The sequence below is a fragment of the Thermobia domestica genome, unplaced genomic scaffold, assembly GCF_964235325.1.
Source record: "Thermobia domestica unplaced genomic scaffold, izTheDome1.hap1.1 HAP1_SCAFFOLD_208, whole genome shotgun sequence".
In the NCBI taxonomy this organism is placed as follows: domain Eukaryota; kingdom Metazoa; phylum Arthropoda; class Insecta; order Zygentoma; family Lepismatidae; genus Thermobia; species Thermobia domestica.
Window position 1 is genome coordinate 31,381 of NW_027655933.1, and position 22,453 is coordinate 53,833.

Here is a 22,453-nt window from a genome sequence, read left to right on the forward strand (position 1 = left end):
ATACTGAAACTGTTCCAAAACGAGTTTCACGAACTGTGGGAAACAACAGTAATACAATCTCTAACTTAACGTCCCACGTTATGTCTTCTAGGCTAAAGAAGACGATGATTAATAGAAGTGAATAAGTGAATGATCTGGAAAATGAGAGCGACAGTAAACTTGCACTTTGAGCAAGAATGCGTACTTTTTGAACTACAATGTGAACAAGCAAAGTTAACACATTTTAGAAATGTTAGCGGTTTCATTCACGGCTTGCTAGCAGAGAAAGCTGTTTCTTTTACTGTAAAGTTGTTCTATATATGTATGTATGTATATACAAGGTGTCCAATATACAATGTAACCCGGAGTTTGGGAAAGTAGGACTTTTGAACCTGAAGCGATACACAAATAATGGTTATATCAAAAAAGGTTTGTTCATGCATATATTTTTAACTAGGAAGCATCGATTCAAGTACACTAGGAACCACACAGTGCTGCCAGATGTAGACGAAGGTGTAAATCTTTTTTTTTTTTTTCCAAAACATGTAAATTGACTCGTAACTCATACGTATGGATGTTCTGTCGTTAATTTTCAGTTGTTTAGTTGGAGTAGCTTGGAAACTATGGAGCAGAAAGAAGAATTTTTCATTTCCACCGATAACTAATCGGGTGAGGCCTCTGTAAGGAGGAACTAGGTGAATCATAGTTTTTATAAATTAACACTCTGAATTGGCAACATTGCTGATGTTTCAGTGCATCAAAATGTGTGTTAAGGATCTGTCTACGTTATGCAATTCCTGAAAACAATGAAAAAGAAACTTTGAAATTACCATAATAAAAGTTTCACTTACATGCACCCGGCAACACTGCTATTCATTTCTATGGGACTACTGAAAGCAAAAGTATACAAGAACAATTATCGAACTATACAAGACCTGGAAACGAACATCCGCAGTTCCATTGAGAATATTCTTGAGAACACTTCTACTCTTCTTAAAGTTGCTGCCAACATCGTGAAACGTGTGAACCAGTGTTTGAATCAAAACAGGGAACACTTCCAGCACCTGCTGTAGAGCTGATAAATCATTGCGTGGTAGTAGCAGTGTTGCCGGGTGCATATAAGTAAAAGTTTTATCATGATAATTTCAAACTTTCTTTTTCATTGTTTTCAGGAATTGCATAATGTAGACAGATACTTAACGCACCTTTTGATGCACTGAAACATAAGCAATGTTGCCAAGTCAGAGTGTTAATTTATTAAAACTACGATTTCCGTAGTTCCTCCTTACAGAGGCCTCATCCGATTAGTTATCGGTGGAAATGAAAAATTCTTTTCTCTGCTCCATAGTTTCCAAGCTACTCCAACTAAACAAACTGAAAATTAACGACAGAATATCCATACGTATGAGTTATTAGTCAATTTACATGTTTTGGAATAAAAATATTTACACCTTCGTCTACATCTGGCAACACTGTGTGGTTCCTAGTGTACTTCAACCATTGCTTCCTAGTTTAAAAATATATGCATGAATAAAGCTTTATTTTGGTATAACCATTATTTGCGTATCGCTTCCGGTTCAGAAGTTCTACTATCCCAAATTCCGGGTTACATTGTATATTGGACACCCTGTATTTAATAATAATAATTATTATTATTACTTCCATTGTTAGGCTCATCAAGTCTAGGAGACTCAGGTAGGCAGGTCATGTAGCTAGGATGGAAGAAAGTAGAAACGCTTTCGAAGTCTTAACTGGAAGACCAATCGGAAAACGGCCATTAGGAAGACAGACGCAGATGGGAGGACAATATTAAGATGGATCTCGCAGAAATAAGAATACAAAGTAGAAACTGCATCCAGTTGGCTAAGGGTAGAAGTCAGTGGAGAGCTTTTGTGAACGCGGCATTGAATCTCTGGGTACCATAGGCTATAGAGTTAGTTTTAGTTATTATTACTTCCAAACTATGGTACGGTATACGTATATGTTGGAAATCTTATAGAACGACTATGTCCGTCTGTCTGTCACCGATATCAGAGCAAAAACGGTAAGAGATACTGAGAAGCAATTTTCTGAAATCGAATTAGCGTCCCCGGAATAGCTATCATCTCCTCCATTAACCCTTTATTTAAATTCGAAGTGGTGGAAATCAACCATTTCCGGTTTCAAAGTTGATCGCCATAGAACGAAAACAGTAAAAGATAGCGAAAAGTGATTGTTGCAGTCGATTCACCAAGACAACCTATCATCAGCATCCGCAAAATAATACCAAAACCGGAAGTGGCTGAAATCTACTAATACTTCCGGTTTCAATATTGATTTCAATATCAAGAATTTCAAGACCCAACAGAACAAGGAATATTGGGAAGGTAAGGAAATATATTTTCGGAATATTCAAGAAAGGTTTGTAAGGAACAAAAAGCAACAAACCAGACAGAAGAACTGAACGAAAATGTAAAAGACGGACGAAAAGTGTTGTAACAGCAACAATCGAGTGTAGGGGTAAACAAAATACTATGTAAGCCTTGGACAACAAGAGGAAATTTTGAATTAATTGAAGCACACAATACAAAGTAATGAGGTACAATACAGGGAATTTGTGAACCTAGTAAACAGAGAAGTAAAGAAATCTAAGGAAACATGGATTAACTATAAAAGCAAAGTAGTGGAGGAACAAAAAAGCCTACGTGGAGGCATATGACCTGTTGAGTGGAAAAATACAGCAGCCGGACACTACAGAAGGCAGAGGTCGGACAGTACTTGTACGACGGAAACAATTCACGAAGTAATAAACGGCACATATAGAGGAAATTTACCAAATAAACAACCTACACATGGAATTGATGCAACAAAATCATCAGAGCAAGACGACTTAGGTTCTCCAGTGTTTACGGAGGAAGTGACGAATGGAAGGATCATACATCAACTGAACTGATAAAAAGATTAGAAACTATCAAATAAGACATATTTACAATTTTACATTAAATAACATTACAGGAAAAGTGCCAATTTTCAGATGAGGGTCATATTTTCAATTTCATAACTATGACGTATTTCTTTTTTTTCAGCTTCGAAGAAACGAACGAGAAATTTTGAACAGAATTACACGAAAAGTTCTATGCATCGTCCGCTATCAAACAAAAGAAAGAATTAAGAACTACAGCTTGCTTCCATAGTTTCATTTATAGAATATTTTGGAGTTTTGAATTATTCAATTTAATATTCTTAAATGTTCGTATATATAATTTTAAATATATAATGATTGTGAGCCAGCGTCGTCGATTTTTTTTTTTTTTTTTTCGCCCACGTTAATGAAAACTTTTCTTCCAACAAGTGTAGCAAACCATCTTCCAAAGTTCTTTCACACATTTTCTCTACACTCTCATACAATATCTACTTTAACTGAGCTGGATGAATTCTCAGAATACATTTTTAAATGTTCAAGTAACGATATTCGCAACTGATTGTGCTCTATTGCCTTTCGCATTCTCCAAGTTTTGCTTGGTGTAATACATGTAAATTTGAATGGTTACCTTTGTTTACAGCACAGACTAACTAATCTTCAACTTGGCACGTCAAATAAATAAAATGTTAGTGCCAACCGTTCGATATTCGAAGTAACTTTTAAAAAGTAAAACTGCTGGAATGTGAAATCTATTTTGAGTTATACCAGTAATATTCTTACCAAAGAACTCAAGACTGATAACTACACTTTCAATTAACTCCAGCTTATAACTACATTTTGCAATTAACTCTAGCTTTTCAACTACGTATATACAGATGCCTTGCAATTGACGCCTACTGACATTAGCATACATAACTAACTTTATTCTTCTTCGATTACGAAGGCAGAAAATTGTGACTTCTTTTTGACAAAAATACCTATTCTTTTAAACGTACATACTTTACACGAATATTTATTTTCTGACGCTAAACAACAATTTGTGATTGAAAACGTTTCTTCTTCAATATCGCATGTATGAGTATTCTTGGTCCGCGTAGTTTGAACGGAGTGGGATGGAGTGGAAGAGGGTTATTGAACAAAGGAAGAACCAGAACGCACAGCATGGAAAACAAAAGCTGGTTTGCCTTGTGTCTTGTTTCGTGGAATACCACCAATAGAAGAAATGTGAAGATACATATCATTTCTGGGAACAATTCTATATAAGACAACTAAAACAAAATTATCTCTATAGTACACTTTTTTAATGTACTTTGCTAGAATGCTAGCCTGGAGTCAGTGTCATTCTGACATTTAATTTGGGAATACGGGGTCGTATGATAAAAGTGCGATTACATTCCTGTTACAAACATTCCAAGGAATATTTTATTTTCTCTCTCTCTAATGGCGCTGCGGTGCGTGTAATCCCTTGTTCGATCCCAGATCGTGCCACGTGATCTTTGTGGAGGACAAACGCTGTATGCGTAAGTTTTCTCGAGGTTCTCCCAATTCCTTCTACCTTCATTGCACAATTTTCATTCATTCTCATCATCACAGTCTCCTTTACCCTACATGGGAGACTCATAGAACATAAAACTGAAAGATTTCATTTAATTTTTCATATCTATCTCTCTTTTCCCAAATTTTTATTGAAAAATATTTGACATTTTCGGTTCTCCTCAACCCCCAGAGGCTATTCATTGAATGTGAGAAAGTCAGACATATTCTGGATGTATGTTTAATTCTGTGTATACGTTTATTTTATTTATTTATTTATTTGTTTGTTTGTTTGTCGTCTAACGGTATCTAATCCACTGCCAGTAGAAAATAACTATATTTGGCTGAGAATTGGCCCTGCGGCAAACGGTTTACATGCGAAATCAGGCTAATTAATCTAAAGATTAAAGTTTGCAAATTATCACGTTTTATGTAAGATGTATTGTGTACAGTAACGTCTGAAGCGTAAGACAAATGAAATACACTATACACTCGATAATCCGGCCCTCAAAAGGTTTTCTTCTTTATTTTTCTTCAATATTGTTGTTATTACTAGGGCGTGAAGACATTGTGTAACAAAGCATGCTTCGAAGAGTATCTTCACAAAAACAAAGAAAAATTAACAACATATTTCGAAACGTCCATACTAAGACATTCAAACTATGTATACTGTATCCTGTACTGTATTGTACAGATATCTGCATTCAATTTGTATTTTTTATTGTATTCTGCATTTGTGACTACATCCGTAGTAATTGAGTATTAAATTGTATTTGTAATATCACCTAATAAAATTTTCAACATTTGCATTAATCCGGAAGTTTCGATAACTCGGCGCCCCCTGTGCAAGAAATGGTTGGGTTACAGAGAGTGTATTGCAATATTTCGCATTTATTATTTTCGATTTGTGAATAATCTCAAAAACTGTCTCACTCTAGTTTACATAATCAAGATTTAGTACACTTTCTTTCACAGAAGTCATATACTTTAAAATATTGATTAATTTTTCAAAATATGGCAAAATGATCTAGCTTTCAATATAAGAAAAAACTTTTCTCATCACTTTGTCACTAATAAAAGAAAAGTAATTTCAAATTGCTGAAAAAAGAATAAGAATTAATACAAAATAATACTAATAGTAACAAAAAACCTTAAAATTGATAATTTGATTTCTTATTACAAAAGCACATTTATACGAAAGATATAGCTAGCTCTACAAATTTACCTACAAATCTACATAGCTCTACAAATTTACAACAAATAACAAAACAAGCTTACCGCGCAGAACTATGTATACAATTTTCGTATATCGCCATAGAAATGACAAATTGTTTTAAAGTTCGGAGGGTTTTTATTTATTTATTTATTTATTTATTATTATTTTTTATTGAAATGACTCATATTTTGAGATGTACAAACGTGAGAGGCAAGACCTTCTCGGTCAGGATTGCCGAGTTAAAGTTCTTCGGTTTAATTCCAGTACTTTTGGGTGAAAAGTGTAACCCACTTTGATCATGCATTCAAATTGTTGAAGTGATGTATTATTCTGCACGAGGTATACAAAAATACTAACTTTTGATAATAATACGTTATTTGCTACAAACTTGAAGATCACATATTAATTTATACTAGTGAGTTAAGCTACATATTCTTGAAAGTAAATGTTAGTTAAAGACTACACATTCTATGTTCACATATTTTCTTTCCAATATTCTCTGTAAAATACACATATATAAAATATATTGCTATGGTTCTTTCTTGTATCTTCTTTTAAAAGCAACTTTGGATACTTACGGACCAGCTGAACACACGTCTTCTCTTCTTCTTTTCAAAATTACCGATAACCTTATAAGCTTACCGGTTTTTCGCCTTTATTTGTGAATAAAGATAAAATTATTTCTACTAACTTGCCCTAATCTAAGATATACACACATTTTATGTTACCAATGTTCTTTTTTACATGCAATTCCCTTTCTTGCACTGAAAAGAATTACAATTACAATTAATGCAGACAAAGTAGGAACGTGCTCAACAGAAGTCACTTCTTCCATTTCAGTTTTGCTGTGTCTGATATGCACATGTATTATGCACTTCTTTTGCGGACACATGGCCTTCTGTACAAAACCTAACAAATTTTCTATTCCCTTGCAGCGCAGTATAGGTTAGATTGATCTATTTTTTTTCTTCCACACTTCAATGCCTAAAACTATCAATAATATGGGGAACGCTCTATCATGTTACATTTTTTAAAATTATAATTTTATTTATAAGGTAACCAAGAAAGTTCTGTCGCTTTTTGTGGAGGTTTGAGTTCCACTGGCGCTCACACTGTGAGTTAAATGCGAATGGAGGTACGGCAAAGATCAATTGTTGGTGGGGTATATCCAATATACTACCTGGTTGTGGCAGTTCGGTTACACCGTGAACTTGCTTAAGAACAGAGTGAACATGGGACCTCCACAGAGCGTCATAAAGGCGTGTATGCTGTACGAGTTCAAACTGGGATCAAACGCCACTGCAGCGGGGTGGAATATATGCCAGGCCTTTGGTGAAGGTGTCCTGACTACGTGGACAGTGCAGCTGTTAATAAACAAGTTTAAGAACGGTAACGAAACACTCGAAGACTCGCCACGTGCCGGAATACCAACACATGTACAAAATGATCTTCAAGCAGAAGTTGAGGTGAACAGTGGCCAGACATGTGAGGAACTGGGACTACAATTCAGGTTGAATGGAGAAACCATTCGACAGCACCTCCATCAACTTGGGAAGCACTACAAGTCTGGTCGATGGGTCCCACATGATTTAACTCCGGGCTAGAAGGTAACGCAAGCAGACACCTCTGTTTTTTTTTTTTTTTTTTTTTTTTTTTTTTCTGTATTGTTTGACGAAGGAGCCATTTCTGGACAGGGTGTTGGCATGTGATGAGAAGTGGGTCCTGTACGAAGCTCCACGGAGTTGTCATCATTAGTTAGCATCCCATGAATCTGTTCCAAAACAGCCGAAACCAGCACTGCAACAGAAGGTCCTCCTGTGTGTTTAGAGGACTGCTCGCAGAATCGTACATCGTGAACTGCTACCAGCTGGTCAGAGTATCAATGCAGCTGTGTACTGTCAGCAGTTGAGCCGTGTTCAAGAAAAACTCAAAGCTCTGGAGCCAGCACTTCTGAATCGCAAAGGGGTTCTCCTGTTACAGGACAACGCTAAGCCCCACGTGGCTAGGGTGACTCGGGACACCATTCTACTCCTTGAATGGGAAACACTATTGCATCCACCATACTCCCCGGACATTGCACCATCCGATTATCACCTGTTTCATTCCTTGGACAATCACCTTTAGAGGACGCCAGTTCAAATCCCTAGTAAATGTGCAAAATGCACTTGATACCTTCTTCGCTTCACGGCCCACTAAGTTCTTCCGGAATGGAACCAATGGCGTTCCAGAACGTTGGCAGAAGGTCATCGATGCTGATGAAGACTATTTTTGATCTTCCAGGTAAGTCTTAGGTGACATAGCGATGTTCGAAGGTGGTGGGTGAAAAAGCGACAGAACTTTCTTGGTTACCTTTATACATATTATGAAAAACTAACCATTCATCCTGATGATCACATACAACCGTAATAATTACCCCGATACAGTATTTGTAGTAATTTAAATAAATAAAGTTATTCTAATAACTGCTAATAATGAGTAACACCGAAGATTACTCTTCCAAAGGCTGAGGTCATGATGCTCATATACACATGTCACAGTTTCGAAGCCGCACAGATTAACTTAAAAATAAGGTAAATTTCAGAAACCACGAGCTATGCATGAGTTCTCGTCTAGTCCTAAGAGAATATAGCTCAATACTAACCAACATTAAAAGTTAAAGTAAAAGAGAAATGTTATTTCGAGGTTGATCATATAAACGAAGAAGGTCAATGGATTTTATCCTTTGCAAAACCAGTTCAGCCACGACTGACATCCCCAAGGCCTTGTTTACCGGCCCACCTCTTAAACTGGCCATATACCTGGTCGCCTAGCGACTGGCAATTTTGTCGATAGGCAAAAAGATTGCACGAATAAAACTCTGTATATGGAGCCAATTCAACTAGATTGCAGGCAATCCCGTCATCGCCTGGCGATGGTTTGATCGACAGAAATTTCATTTTATTCACCAAGTATCGAGCGACTACTGAGTGTCTGCGCATGCGCAAAGCACCACAAACCACAGATTCCACTCAGTAGCTGGCGCCTTATGAACTAAGAAGTACAAATTGCGTACTTGATTGCTAGGACAAAAATACTTTTGACCGGCAATCTGAGTGCCCATTGACCAAATTGCCGGTCGCTAAGCGACCAACTTGCCGCGTGTATGGCGAGCTTTAGACTTTTCAACTCATTTTAGACGTCTTGACTTAAGAACTCCTATAATATATTGTGGAATTCCACGTTAGGCACCTTTTCTCATTCGTCCTTTTTTCTTCCTTACTCTAAACTTCTTCCTCAAAAACCCAAAAGGTATTCACTGTACTCTTCTGAATCATGTAGTTAAGTTAAAGCAACACGTTAAACCTCGAATTGTCGCTACAGCCGTCAGCCTTGATAAGATATAATAAGAAAAGATTTTGGAGGAGACAGGATGTATAGGAATTAGTTGATAAAATAAATATTTGAAAATATGTACACTGGTGATTCAAATCTATCTGCTGCTACACAGTATCTATATTTTATGTTTGGTGACGACAGTAAAGATCTGCCTGTCTAGTCATTTAGTAATTTTGAGTCCTTCGCTCAAATGAAGAAAGTGTTATAAAATGGTGCAGATTTTTTGATCACTTACAATTAAACGTTGTTGTGCTTTGTATATTTCAGGTGTTTTGAAAGGGCTGATGCTGGGGCACCGTTGTTCCTGGCATCCCGAATATGTTCTCTTTCAGTCTAATGTATGTATTCATTTTCGTCATACCTAAGTAAGTATCTTGGCATATTGACGAAATTTAATAGAGACATGCACAATCCAGCAGAAATTGATATACTGTCACATAATAATGAGACTAAGCTATTATGAGAAGGTAAGAACAAACAAGTAACTTCGAAGGAAATGTTCTGTTTCTAATATATACATATCTTCATTTGCACCTACAATGATACTGGTACAGTAGGAGGTCAAAAATCCGAACGCGGTTCCTAGAAGCTTTTTACATTTTGTCTTAACGCTAGCGATAAACAAACAATAGTGTGTCCGTCGACGTTGTGTGAAATCAGTGCTTTTACAAAAGTTCATTCATATGTAATTGTTTGTCATACATATTTTCAACGAACTTAAAAAGTTCGTTACTGAATTCTCTGTCTCTGTGTGTGTGTATGTCTGTCCGTCTGTCTGTTATTTGCTATTTTTAAAATTTTGAACCCTGCATTCGATAGAACATAAAAAACCATCAAAGGAAGTGATTAAATTTTTCACGTCACTCTTACCGTTCCCAAGATATTGGCCAAAAAATGGCCAATTTCTAGATATTTAACGAGCCATAAGTTGTAGAGAGATTATATTGATGTTGATCAATACCTAAGAGGATGGTGAATATTTTGGTACCAAATAGTAACCGATGGCCACTGTCCAACTGGCAACTGGTTTGGCCAATGGCCACCAATTATTATCTGTACCAAAATGTTCACCTTACTCTTAGGTATTGATTAACACCAATGTCATCTCTCTATGACTTACCACTCCCGTGATATTGGCCTAAAAAAATGGCCAATTTCTACATATTTAACGAGCCATAGCTCGGGACTCGCAAGTCACACAGAGATCGTATTGGTGTTGATCAATACCTAACAGAATGGTGAACATTTTGGTACCAAATAGTAGCCGGTGGCTACTGATTAACTGTCTACTGGCCAATTGGCCACCGTTTCCCAGATATTGGCCAAAAAGTTCTAATTTGTAGATATTTAAGCATCCATATCTCGAGAACTGTAAGTCATAGAGAGATGATATTTTGCTAATTTTTGTGAGAAAGAGAAGAAGGTGGAGATAAAAAGATTTATATCTAGGAACAATGACAGTTATCCTTCCCGCTCCATCTCTCCATTCTTTTTAAGTTCGTTCTGGCAATGCTCTCGGAGCATTTTCAACTGGTTATTTTTATTTTCTCTTAGGCTTATAAGTTTTAAGTGTGACTTACAAGATCAGTGTAATTTAGTGTACGAGCAGGTTATTCAGAAACATTAATTGTAAGTTGCCTTACGTACGGTATTGTAATTACTGTATGTACTGAATAACCACTGTATCGATAAAAGAGCATACCGAACAGTATATATAAGCCTAAATAGCATTTTCTTGATCATTTTCGAAAATCCGAGCAATTTGAAAATCCGAACTACCTGTGGTCCCGTTAGTTCGGATTTTCGACTTCCTACTGTATTTAAAAAACCGAAGAAATTCACTCAACCGGAAGTTTAGAAACGCAGAGTAACCTTGGCGTAAGCCAGATAGATGAAAAATTTGATTAAAGAGAAATTTCAATACATAAACGAACTATACAAAACTGCTTACAATGTTGGATATGAATTATCACACACAGTGGCACGTTTCAAGTATTATGACCAAATTAGAAAAAAAAAAAAAAAACTGCAAAAAGAATTAACATAAAAATGAGGACTTTTGGGGACTCCGTTCCACAACCGGGTAAAACAAAAGTTCAACTAAAAGCATCAAGGAATCCGTGGTAAATTTAATGAATACGGCTGACTCCAATACTGGAGAAAAGGCGTAAATTCAATGTTACGTTCGAAATTCTCAACTTACTTCACTTTGTCTGTTCAAGAAGGATTCAAGTTTCGTAGACGATGAAGACAGAAAAATAATTTCAAACATAATGCATAAACAACAATAATATTGCATTAAGTAAAACAGGTACAAGGGAGTACATGCAAGGAAGACGAAACAAAATCAACAAATTCGTAGTAATTTCAAATGATGGTTAGAAAACAACTCAGGACGCATTCGGGCGGATAAGGGTATATTATATATATATATATATATATATATATATATATATATCGGGTGTAACAAAAGAGGTACGGCAAAAATTTCAGGGATGGATTCCTTATGAGTAGACAAGCAAAAAAGTTCATATGACCATATGTCGGGAAATGCATCGTTACAGAGTTACGGCCATTGAGTCGCCTGACGGTGTAAAATAGTCACATTCTGGTCGCTCCTTAATGTGACTCAATTTAAACCTCTATAACTCGGCCCCTAATTAAGCTAGGAAGATAATTTTAATAGCGGTGTGTTCCTGAAGGATGAAGCTTTCTGCCGATATGCATTTTATGATTGTACCCAAAGGGGGAAGGAATGCCATCCCCAAAATCCCAAAATTCTGATGCAAAAAAAAAAGCACGTAATTACCCTCCCCTGTCTGCCGTGGTACTCCCCACATACATAAAATACATATCGGCGGAAAGCATCGTCCTTCAGAAATATATAGGTAACAAAATAATCTTCCTAGCTTAATTAGAACCTGAGTTATTGAGGTTTAAATTGAGTCACATTAAGAGACGACCAGAATGTGACTATTTCACACCATTGGGCGGCTCAATGGCCGTAACTCTGTAACGATGTATTTCCCGACATATGGTCATAGGAACTTTTTTGCTTGTCTACTCATAAGGAATCCATCCCTGAAATTTTCCGTACCTTTTTGTTACACCCTGTATATATTAGATTTATTCATGTTACTCAAAGTGGCATCAAGATTGCAAAGCAGGGGATACAAATCATGACAAGTTTAGCACTTATTCCTTACTGCGTCCAGCATAAAAAATTCAATTATTAATGAAATATGAACAAAATCGCCTGAGTCCTTCAGGAGAAAATCGTTCGAAGAGTAAACTACCCCTTTAGAATTTTTCAGAACAAATGAGCTATGCCATACATTTAAGTTATTAATAACATATTTATTTATTCATATGAACACAATAACCTAAGTCGTTTCTGATGATTAAAAAATGTTCAATAAGAGTCAACACGAAGAGTAAACTATCCCTTCTGGAGTTTTAGTAGAAGAATGATTTATACCATGTTACAGGATTATTAATGAAACACTGATTTTTGAAATATGAACAAAATCGTTACAGCAGTTTGAGAAAATGGATGATTTTGATTTTTTATCCTTAACAGAACAACTACCCTTTTTTGGGGGGAGGGGGGAGGGGGAGAGGAAGAAAATTCAAAAAACGACCCTAGAGAATATGAAATGAAATTCTGAAATTAACTCTGGGCAAGTTAACATATTTACATTGGAACGAACGGATGGAAAGACATCCAAAATTCCGCTTTCTGTCACGTAGGGGCCATAAAACGCCTAAATTAGTTGAAATGTCGATCTTTTATTTATTTATGTTTTTTATTTATTTATTTTTTACGATCACCATACTTCCTTCTCTGTAGTAAAAAGTCAATAAAATAGGATTGAAGATCAACATGAAGAAAACAAAATATATGTATGATAGCTTCATATCAAGTACACAAGGAACAAACCCTAACATACAAGACAATTCGAAACACTAGACAAATTTAAGTATTTACGGCCAACAATCGCACACACACACAATATCCATAACGGATACGATTAAAGAAAGAATAAAATAAGACATAATAACGTGCAAACATTCAATTTTTGAACACAAAAAATGAAAATCTACAAAACATTAATATGACTAATAATAGCATATGGATCAGAAGTGTGGCCATTTACAGAAGATAATGAAAGAAATCTTATAATTCTTGAAAGAATAATAAAAGTTTATGAACAAATAAAGAGAAAGCATGGAGGATGAAAAATAACGAAATTAATGACATAATAAAGGACAATATATAGTTAAATTTATATAATCACAATGAATAAGATGGTAGGACAGACACTGACAATGGAAACGAAAGACTACAATGGAAATTAATAAAATAAAGGAAGGCAGACAAAAAAGAGAGATGGTTGGACGGTGTTATAAAATACAAGGGTTGGATTTTTAGCAATGGCAACAACGGTATATCTTGAGAGGCAGAGTACTAACACGGTTCGAAGTTTTACAGGCCTTCGATGTAATCACCAGCATTGTGAATCACGCGTTTGCAGCGATGTGGAAGCCGCTGGCAGTGCCTACTCTCTGGATAGTGCGGATGGAGCGATGGGTCACCCGGAGGAGATCATCAACTGTACGGAAGCGTGTCCCACGAAGTGGTTCTTTCATCTTCGGGAAAAGGTCGTAGTCGCAAGGACTCAAAATCTGGAGAACACGGGAAGTGATGCAGCACTTCCCAGCCCCAATGATGCAACAAATTAGCGACCGCACCTGCTGAATGTGCCCTTGCATTGTCATGCAGAATGATATATGGGTTCATCAGGAAGAGGCGTCGTTTTCGTCTTACAGCTGCTCACAGATTGTTTTGCAAAAAACTGCAGTAGTACTCTGCACTAACGGTGTGTCTTTGGGGGACGGTATGGTTTATGATTATACCATCCCAGTCGTATGCAATGATGAGAATAGCTTTCACATTGGTTGGGGTATATCCGAACTGTTGTTTTTTCTCGGTGACCCAGGATGACGCCACTCGTTTGATTGCCGTTTCAGCTGTGGTTCATATACTCTGGCCCAGGTCTCATCAATAGCAATGATCGGCCTTAAGAAGGCCCCACCTTCACGTTGATGCCTCTCCAATGTGTTCGAGCGGCATCATATTGCAGCCACTTGCGTTGTTCAGTCAGATCATGTGGAACCCACCTTGAGGCGATTTTAAGAAATCCCAGGTTCATCTTCAGAATTTTCAGCACAGTCGAATGCGCTAGTCCTGTATCGTTGGCCAATTGACGAATCGTGGCGTTCCGATCCTCTAGCACTAACGCGTTCACGTTCTGCACATCTTCACTTACAGGAGACTGGCCGGAGCAAGGCGTGTGTGTGACATTTTGTCCTCCATCATTAAAGGCTTTGACCCACCTTGCTACTGTACGGTATGGTAATGCACTTGCACCGCAAACATCTTGCAATACTTCGTAGCACTGTTTTGCATTTCTACTTCTAGCGCATTCAATTTTCAACCAGCTCCTCTGATCTTGCTTCGTAAACATGGCTGTATTCCGCGAGCACTCACTCAGAACTGCCTTCCAATTCCTGGCGCTGCGTGCGCATGGAGAGGAAGACCTCTGTCCTCTGAAGGAGGGTCGGCATCTAACCTACCGCTGGTACGAATTATAATAGGTTGCTTTATTCCCGAGTATATGTATAGCAGTGTTGCCCTTACTAAAAATTGAATCCTTGTATTTAGAAAAACTGAAATATCGAGAATGGAAGGTAAAAAGCAAAAACAGAACAGATTGGAGGCAAATAATGAAAGACGTCAAAGGCTATCCAGGGCTGTAGCGCAAGGAGGTAAGGTAAGTAAGATTAATACGAAAGCGTGTGCAGAATATTCCACGGATTTGACAACACACTCAATGTCCCACTGAACCCTTTACACTACGGACTGAATTACACTATCATGATAAAAATATAATATAAATAACATTTCTATTTTCTAGGTTTTGACTTCTTTGAAAACGCACCTCAACTCTAGTTTAAACCTGCTTATATTTTCCCTTGGGTTATCAACATTAAGCCGAAAAGACTCCTGCCTTTCTCCAGTAATCTAAGTTGTTTCTCGATATTTAATTAACATGAAATCTATACAATAAAATAGATAAATAAACTTTCTGAATTTGTCTCAATGTGAATCTTAGGTGAACAGAAATATACGAGCAAAAGGTGGCTACAATTGCAGTGATTTGCTTATGTGCAATAAAGTTATAAGAAAAGAGAAATGAAATGTTTGAAGTCATGTAAGCTTTATATATATATAAAAAGAGTGGAATTAAATGGGAAAATACCGAGAAAACCTACGACACGATACTGTTCTCCGTAAGTTCATGGCCCTTATCTAACTTGGGACCATTTGCACCAGAGATGAACGCTGTGCTAAGCCATCGTGTCTTGGCATTCCTTCGAGTCAATAAAACGGACGATTAGTGCAAACAAATAATGGAATCACTGGTACCATGATCTGAAGCAAGAAGGGGTACCTACTTATATGTGCTTTCCCCATCACAAAGACCGCATACCTCTATCACGATTTAAATACGCGAATACTAGTCATTCCAAAACATATGACTAATACGCAATAAAATTCCAACTGATATTTTTTTCTTAAATCCATGGAATGAGTAAATTAACAAGATGAATAATTGCGAATTCTGTTACTAATTGTTGTTTATGAAGTATCCATTGTGCTATATTTCAAGTTATGGTGAGTAGAGGCATAGTGTGTACGCTAAAATTAACTCACGGAAAAGGCATAAAATTCTTAATACTGAGTTAGTATCGTCAGGTGGTAGGAAACTAGCAGCGTACAAACTAGAGATCTCTAGTGTCTGAAACCAGGGTTAATAGCGACGGGACTAGGCATAAGTATACACTACATCATATGCAAAGTCATTTCACAGATGCTGTCCCTTCGTAAGAAATAATGTTATTGGGTTAGTTTTAGGTTTTATAAAATTAGAAACTGTTCTATTTCTTAGTTTTTATAAACATTTGTGAGATTTATAAAAAAAAAAATGTTCTAATATGTAAAATTTCATTGTGAAAAAAAAGGTGATTTTGACTGATCCGACAAAGCTCACAAATACAAGAAATGAGAATGAAGCATTCCAACGTAACACAACATAAAATCTGACAAGTTCATATTTCTGTTCATCTAAAATTCATAAATAAAATACATGCTTTCCGTATCAGAAATCATATATATAAAACAATTACTCTGCAAACAGAAAATATGTACACTCTGCAGAAATAAATACAATGCTTTATGATAACACAGAAGCACAAGTTGTCATTGACAGATTCCCTGATACTGGATATTTTAAGGAATTACCAATCAGTAATACATAGAACAAATCAATATTAACTTCTTTTCGAGAGAAGTATCTTCTGAGAGGGTGTACTCTGCAGAGTGATTACTTATTATTATATAAATTCTATAACATTAATAAATATATGCCAAAAAAATGTTCTATCATCCTGCCCATTTCTCTGAAATAACACTAGAAGGTGACTAACTGCACCTTGTGCTAACAAACTATTACATATAGGCAAATGTGACAATTAATACTGAAATACTTTGGTATGTTACAGATCATTCCTAGTCAAATAGGGAGTAAACAAAAGAAAAGTGTTAATAACGTATTGTAATTTAAATACTTGGTATTTTCAGGCCGAAAAGTCATGCGTTTTTCGCATTTATATTCTAATATGATTTCCTCAAAATGTCAACACAAACATTTACTAAAGACAGTGTGACCAAATCTTAATAAGAGTTAAGAGCATTTGTTTTACCCACAGTACCTGTACGAAAATCTATCAAAGACAACTTGATGTCGAAGGTTAAAAACAGATATATTTAAGAAATTACTACGAATATTTTACAATAACTTACACGAACTTCTCCGGTGGAGGGGCTTCAGGAGGTTTCTGAGGTTTTATTTCGAAACTATGAATAACACCCCGGTTTTGCCTGGAAATAGAACGAATCCAAGCATAATTTCCTTGTCAAAATGTAGAAACACAAATAACATCTGAAGGAAAAAACAACTCAATTAACACAGTAACTGCCACGTGAGTTATATTTTAACTCACAAATATACTATATATCAAGGGCCTATTTTTTCTTTCTTTCTTTTTACCGTGACAGCCGGAGAGAATTGCCAGCTTCCTCTTTCTACACTTTTACCAAACAATTATGGTAACACTACAAAATTTCAATTACGAACGTCTTGCGACTTCTACCTTCAAATTTCCGACTACGGAGTGGGTTACTGATCCATTTTATTCACTTCACCAGATGATCGTAATTTTGCTCAAGGTAAAAATTACCGGGAGTCTGGATTATATGCACAAAAAAAAAAAAAAAAAAAAAAAAAAAAAAAAAAAAAAAAAAAAAAGTAAGACACACCATTTATGCACTGAGAACAATCAAATAAATGTTTAAAATTTTAATTCAAAGACAGCAAAACTCAATTAACTAATTAAACAAATAAAATGACATCATACAAAATATATATTCTTATCCAGTAAATAATGACAATAGATTACAAATTTCCCAAACTGCTAGAATGACGAAAATCATGCTTCTTCGTTGACAAAAAATAACTACGTGTATTTACATGTAAAGGTGAGCCCGACGTTTAGTAGATTATATTCAGTTGTCCTGAAAATCACTGCAATAGCAACGTTCGGATCAGGGTTGGCTGATTTAAACCAAGGTGGTTTAAACCAGCTTTTTTTTTTTTTTTTTTTTTTTTTTTTTTTTTTTTTTTTTTTATGGTTTAAACCAAAAAACGAAAAATGTTCGTAAAATCTTGCTGAACACACATTCGTGGGTTATCACGTTTCACTCCCGTATATTTTATTCGTATTATATTTAGACCTAAATTCCCCATTCAGTACTCAAAGAGATTATGCTACAAAAGCAACTTTTGTTCTTTTTGTAACTTTATGAATGTTTCTTTTGTGTTTTTTTATAGTTTATTATTATTGTTATGCAATTGCAATCAAATAAAAATTCTAAATTTTGTTTCGTTTAACCCTTATCCGGGCAACCGGGGCCTCCCAGGCCCAGTAGCTTCATATTTTTCTTCGAATTTCTTAATAACCATAAATATTTCGATGCCATAAAATTCTGAATTCTTATATCTTTAGTCGAAGTTAAAGTTATGAACATATCGAGTTGGTAAGGCTAATAGAGTTGGTAAGGCCGCAGTTGCAGTCTACGTTACAAAAATAGCTTGCCCGGATAAGGGTTAATTAATGTTTACTGTTGGTAAAATACATCGAAATGCCGTACTTTTGGGGGGGAGGAGAGGGTCATACAAAACCCCACCAGAGGCATTTATTGAAATCAGAAGTATCTTTGGTATCTATTTATGTATAAATGGGTCAGAACCAAAGTGAATTCAAATAATTCGTATCTTTATTCACTTTCCTTACTGATATGCAAATTAAGTAGTTGTATTTCTTTAACTTGGACTAAAGAAGTCGTAGTAAACTAACTTGGACTAAATTAGTTCTTCTGTACTCTGCAGTATTTTGAAACTGTCCGTATGTAATTCTGTATAATGGTTTCACTTGTGCAACTGTTTATCTTTTTGTCCTTCTGAAATGGCTCTTGACAATTATATTAACAAGTATGTAAAGATCAGTACAATGTATTTTTATCAGGAGTCCTTCGTGAGTGAGTCGGCAGACGTATCGCCAGTTAATACTGGTTTCGAGTTCAAATAGAGGACAATTTCTCTCGATGTAAGCCGAGAAGCGTTTTAGATTTCGCTTTAGGCTTATGTAATCCCTTCCAGCGTAACCCAATTGTTGTATAATAACACCAAGGCGAAACAAACTTATTTCTGTCCATATGTGATGTAAATACATAGAGCAAATTATTTAAAAAAAAAAAAAAAAAAAAAAACTGGTTTTTGGTTTTTTCAATAAAAACCATGGTTTTTGCCAACCCTGGTTCGGATGCATAAATGTAGACTTGCACGCAAAGTTTAAAATAATTTTCGGAATATTGAAAAAAAAGATCAGATAAAAAACAGAAATGATATTGATATAAAATATTTGCAAAACAATAAAACTCCTAGAACAAATCTTTGGAATGCTGGTATGTCCAGCGCAAGTGCAATGCCAGAGTATTACATATATAATTAGTTGGACGCCGACAGGACACGTAGCACGCATGGAAAATGACTGGAGAATCATTACAGCACACCGATGCACTTTGTAAAAGTGAACAGTCTTGACTGCACGGCAGGTACACTTCTGGTCATAGAAACGCAGACGGCAAGAAATCTAAGTTCGAAAACAATACGATAGATCGTTACGTTCTTCAGATCTGTGCTTACAGGGAAATTATTTTCCCTCCATTCTGCTACAGAGTAACATGATCATTTGGAGCAGACTTCGACTATCTGGACGTTGCCGTCAAGTAAATATGTAAGTGCCATATACGAAAAGGTAATAAAATATGACAAAAAGTACAAAAGAAATCAAAATCTGGCTTACAACGTGATACAGAATTCATAGGGAATTCGTAAGTATCTAGGTTCATCTTTTGGACTTTTTTTTACGGGCCGTCTAGGTTTCTATGACCAGGACTGTACATATATCAGTAAGTGTTAGTAACTAATAAGTACTTAAAATCTTGTAAAAAAAAATAAAAAATAATAAATAAACAAATAAGTAAAAACGAAAAATAAGAAAAATTGCAAGCAAGAAAATAATAATACTCTATAACAACTTTCAAGTTGTGCTAGCACTGGATTATCATCTACATAAACAGAATCAAACCATGATGTCGCCACATCACAAGTAGTTGAAACTATGTGCAGTATTTCTTTCTTTATCAAAGACGCTACGCATTTCTATCGAGCTATTCAATGTCAAATTATCTAAAAGGGATTGCTCGACTGCATGTAAATTTTTTTGTATTTTCACCAAAGGTTACCTTATTTGTGACCTGTTAAAAAAAAGAAAAGAAAAAAAACTTACTTTTTGTTGATCTCCCTCAATAAAGATGTGAGGTCACATTACATACACCTTTCATTTTTCTTCCTTATTTTTACAGTTTTTAAAAGTCTCTAAAACATGCATTACTGGGAACCACAAAGAGTAATCCACAGTTTCTTTCAGCACTAGTAAATGTATCTAGGCCCAAACTTAACACATTTTTTACTTGCCACCTTTTGGGAAATTTGAATTTGAAATGAGTAATTTTTCTAACTTTCAGATTTTCGGAGAGAATGGCAGGAAGTGCTTCTAGTTCCAGCTATATTTTATTATTTCAGAAAATTATTTTATAGCCATCCAGTGGTTTAAGGTCCCTTTTACTTTACAGGCTTTCAAAAGTGACGAAATTCGTTAATTTCGATGGCTATGTTTGTGATCTTTAAAATTCCATTTGCTAAGGTATTATTTTGCATGTTTAAATATGTATATATTCTGAAAGATCAAGATCTCTACTTCAAGGAAGTGAAAACTAACATTTTGTATCTTTTACAGAATATGACTGACAACTATTACGGTAGTCAGCGTTGGTACACGTATCCGATATATCATTAATAATAATAATGCTAAAATATATTTATCAATTGGTTGTGAAAAAGAAAAATAACCTTATTTTTTTTTATAATTTAACAAAAATTTTACACGTTGTATTATGCACAATATGATATATCGTGTAATCAAAGGAGCTCCCTCGTGGTTAAGTAGTTAGCAGACGCGCCTTTTGACGTGGGAGACCGGCCTGGTTGTATTATTATTGTTACTATTATTCTCAGCGGGAGCTCATGTGGTTCGAATCCCACGTTAAGCTTTAAATCCACACCTCATGTAGCCTCGCTGCTGAAAGGGTTGCTAACTCAAAATCAAATCAAATCAAATCGTGTATTCGTCTGATTCACTTCTTCCTTTACATAAACTGATAAACGCCGCACTTGCAAATTGTGCGCTCACGATGGAACTATGCGTGGCAGAACCAAAAAACTCCGCACGTGATAAACTATCAGGCTCTTTGTTACAGAAAAATGTCCAGTGGTCAGCTAAGCATGACCGCAATCTGAACAATATTAAGCTGATTTGTGTGCTTCCTGAGTAAACTTTCATTCTAGAATTGAAGACTTCTGCTGCATATTAATACCATAATCATACTTGATATTCCGATGCAGTATATATCCGAATCCGAAGAACTGGTACCCAAATCCAAAACCTAGAATTGACTAACCAGTTTTGGATTCAGTGAGAATCGGATACTCGGATCCATTATACCCGGGACACGAATATTTCAGGAACCAGTTCTAATCATCCCTAGAAAGTACACCATTATAAGCTTCGTGACAATCATTCAACTCAATCGAGGGCTCCACAGAATACATCAGACAAAACGATAAGTGCCGTCTTTCGATTGCCTCCTAAATAAGCAATCTCTCATATTTAAATCATCTGAATTCTCCGCGATAATTCCCATATTCTTTGAAAGTAATATTTATTATTACTACAAAATACATGAAAACAAATAAAGCAGATAATATACTTACTCATTAGTATTCCGGAATTTGCCATCTGGTCCTTTAGTCTCTATTATCAAGGTCTGGCCCTGGAAAAGACCTTCATCCTGCACAGTATTTTCCAGATTTGATAGCTGGTCATATGTATTGGTTGAAAAACAACTCCATAAATGTACTTCTTCGTCGGGGGGAATTTTAAATATCTTTCTCATTTCAGATTCAATGGTGCCTATATAAAAAGGAAAACACATTATTGTAAAGTGACCGAAAACAGACGATACACAAATATTTCACATCAACAAGCGTGATGGACACTATTATAGATGTTTAAAATTCAGATCAGTATTCTACTTTCTAACTCAAGCAAATATTTAAACCTAATATCCAGGCTTTCCAGAAAACTAATCAAATCTAGATAGTATTTAACTTTAAAATAAAATAAAATCTGAGTAAAAACAGCAAATACTTATTACTAATCTGTGTTACAGCTTTTTCAACATATCATTCACTGATTTCATCAGACATTATCTAATGAAGGCAATAATATATTACTAAAACTGTAACACACATTATTATGTTTTTGCTTTGGTCATGTCTTATTATTATTTAATTTATATGTAGTTCCAAACCTAGGACGAACACTACTCGCAACCGTATTTAAATCAAGTTCTTCCACAAAATATATTTTAATGTTGTATATCCTTCTAACAGGCAAAGACTACTTCACAGAGGATGATAGGTAAATCAAATACGATATGGAAGTATACGTAAGAAGATGATTGGGAAACAGAAGTATAATAAACGATAGTAAGTCCTGCCTGTTGGAACTTAACTGCATTGTTTTTACAAATTCTCAATTAATTTTTACCTACATGTAGTTCTTTAGCCAAAAACATTTGA

General features: G+C 35.6%; 1 protein-coding gene across 1 annotated transcript in view; it reads right to left on the bottom strand.

The window, feature by feature from the left end:
• Window positions 1-22,453, bottom strand: part of LOC145676544 (ubiquitin carboxyl-terminal hydrolase 4-like) — a 76,203-nt gene that overhangs the window by 30,917 nt on the left and 22,833 nt on the right. The window contains 2 exon segments of the mRNA XM_081747375.1: window positions 16,933-17,010; window positions 21,584-21,782. Of these exon segments, the coding sequence (XP_081603501.1) occupies window positions 16,933-17,010; window positions 21,584-21,782 (277 nt within the window).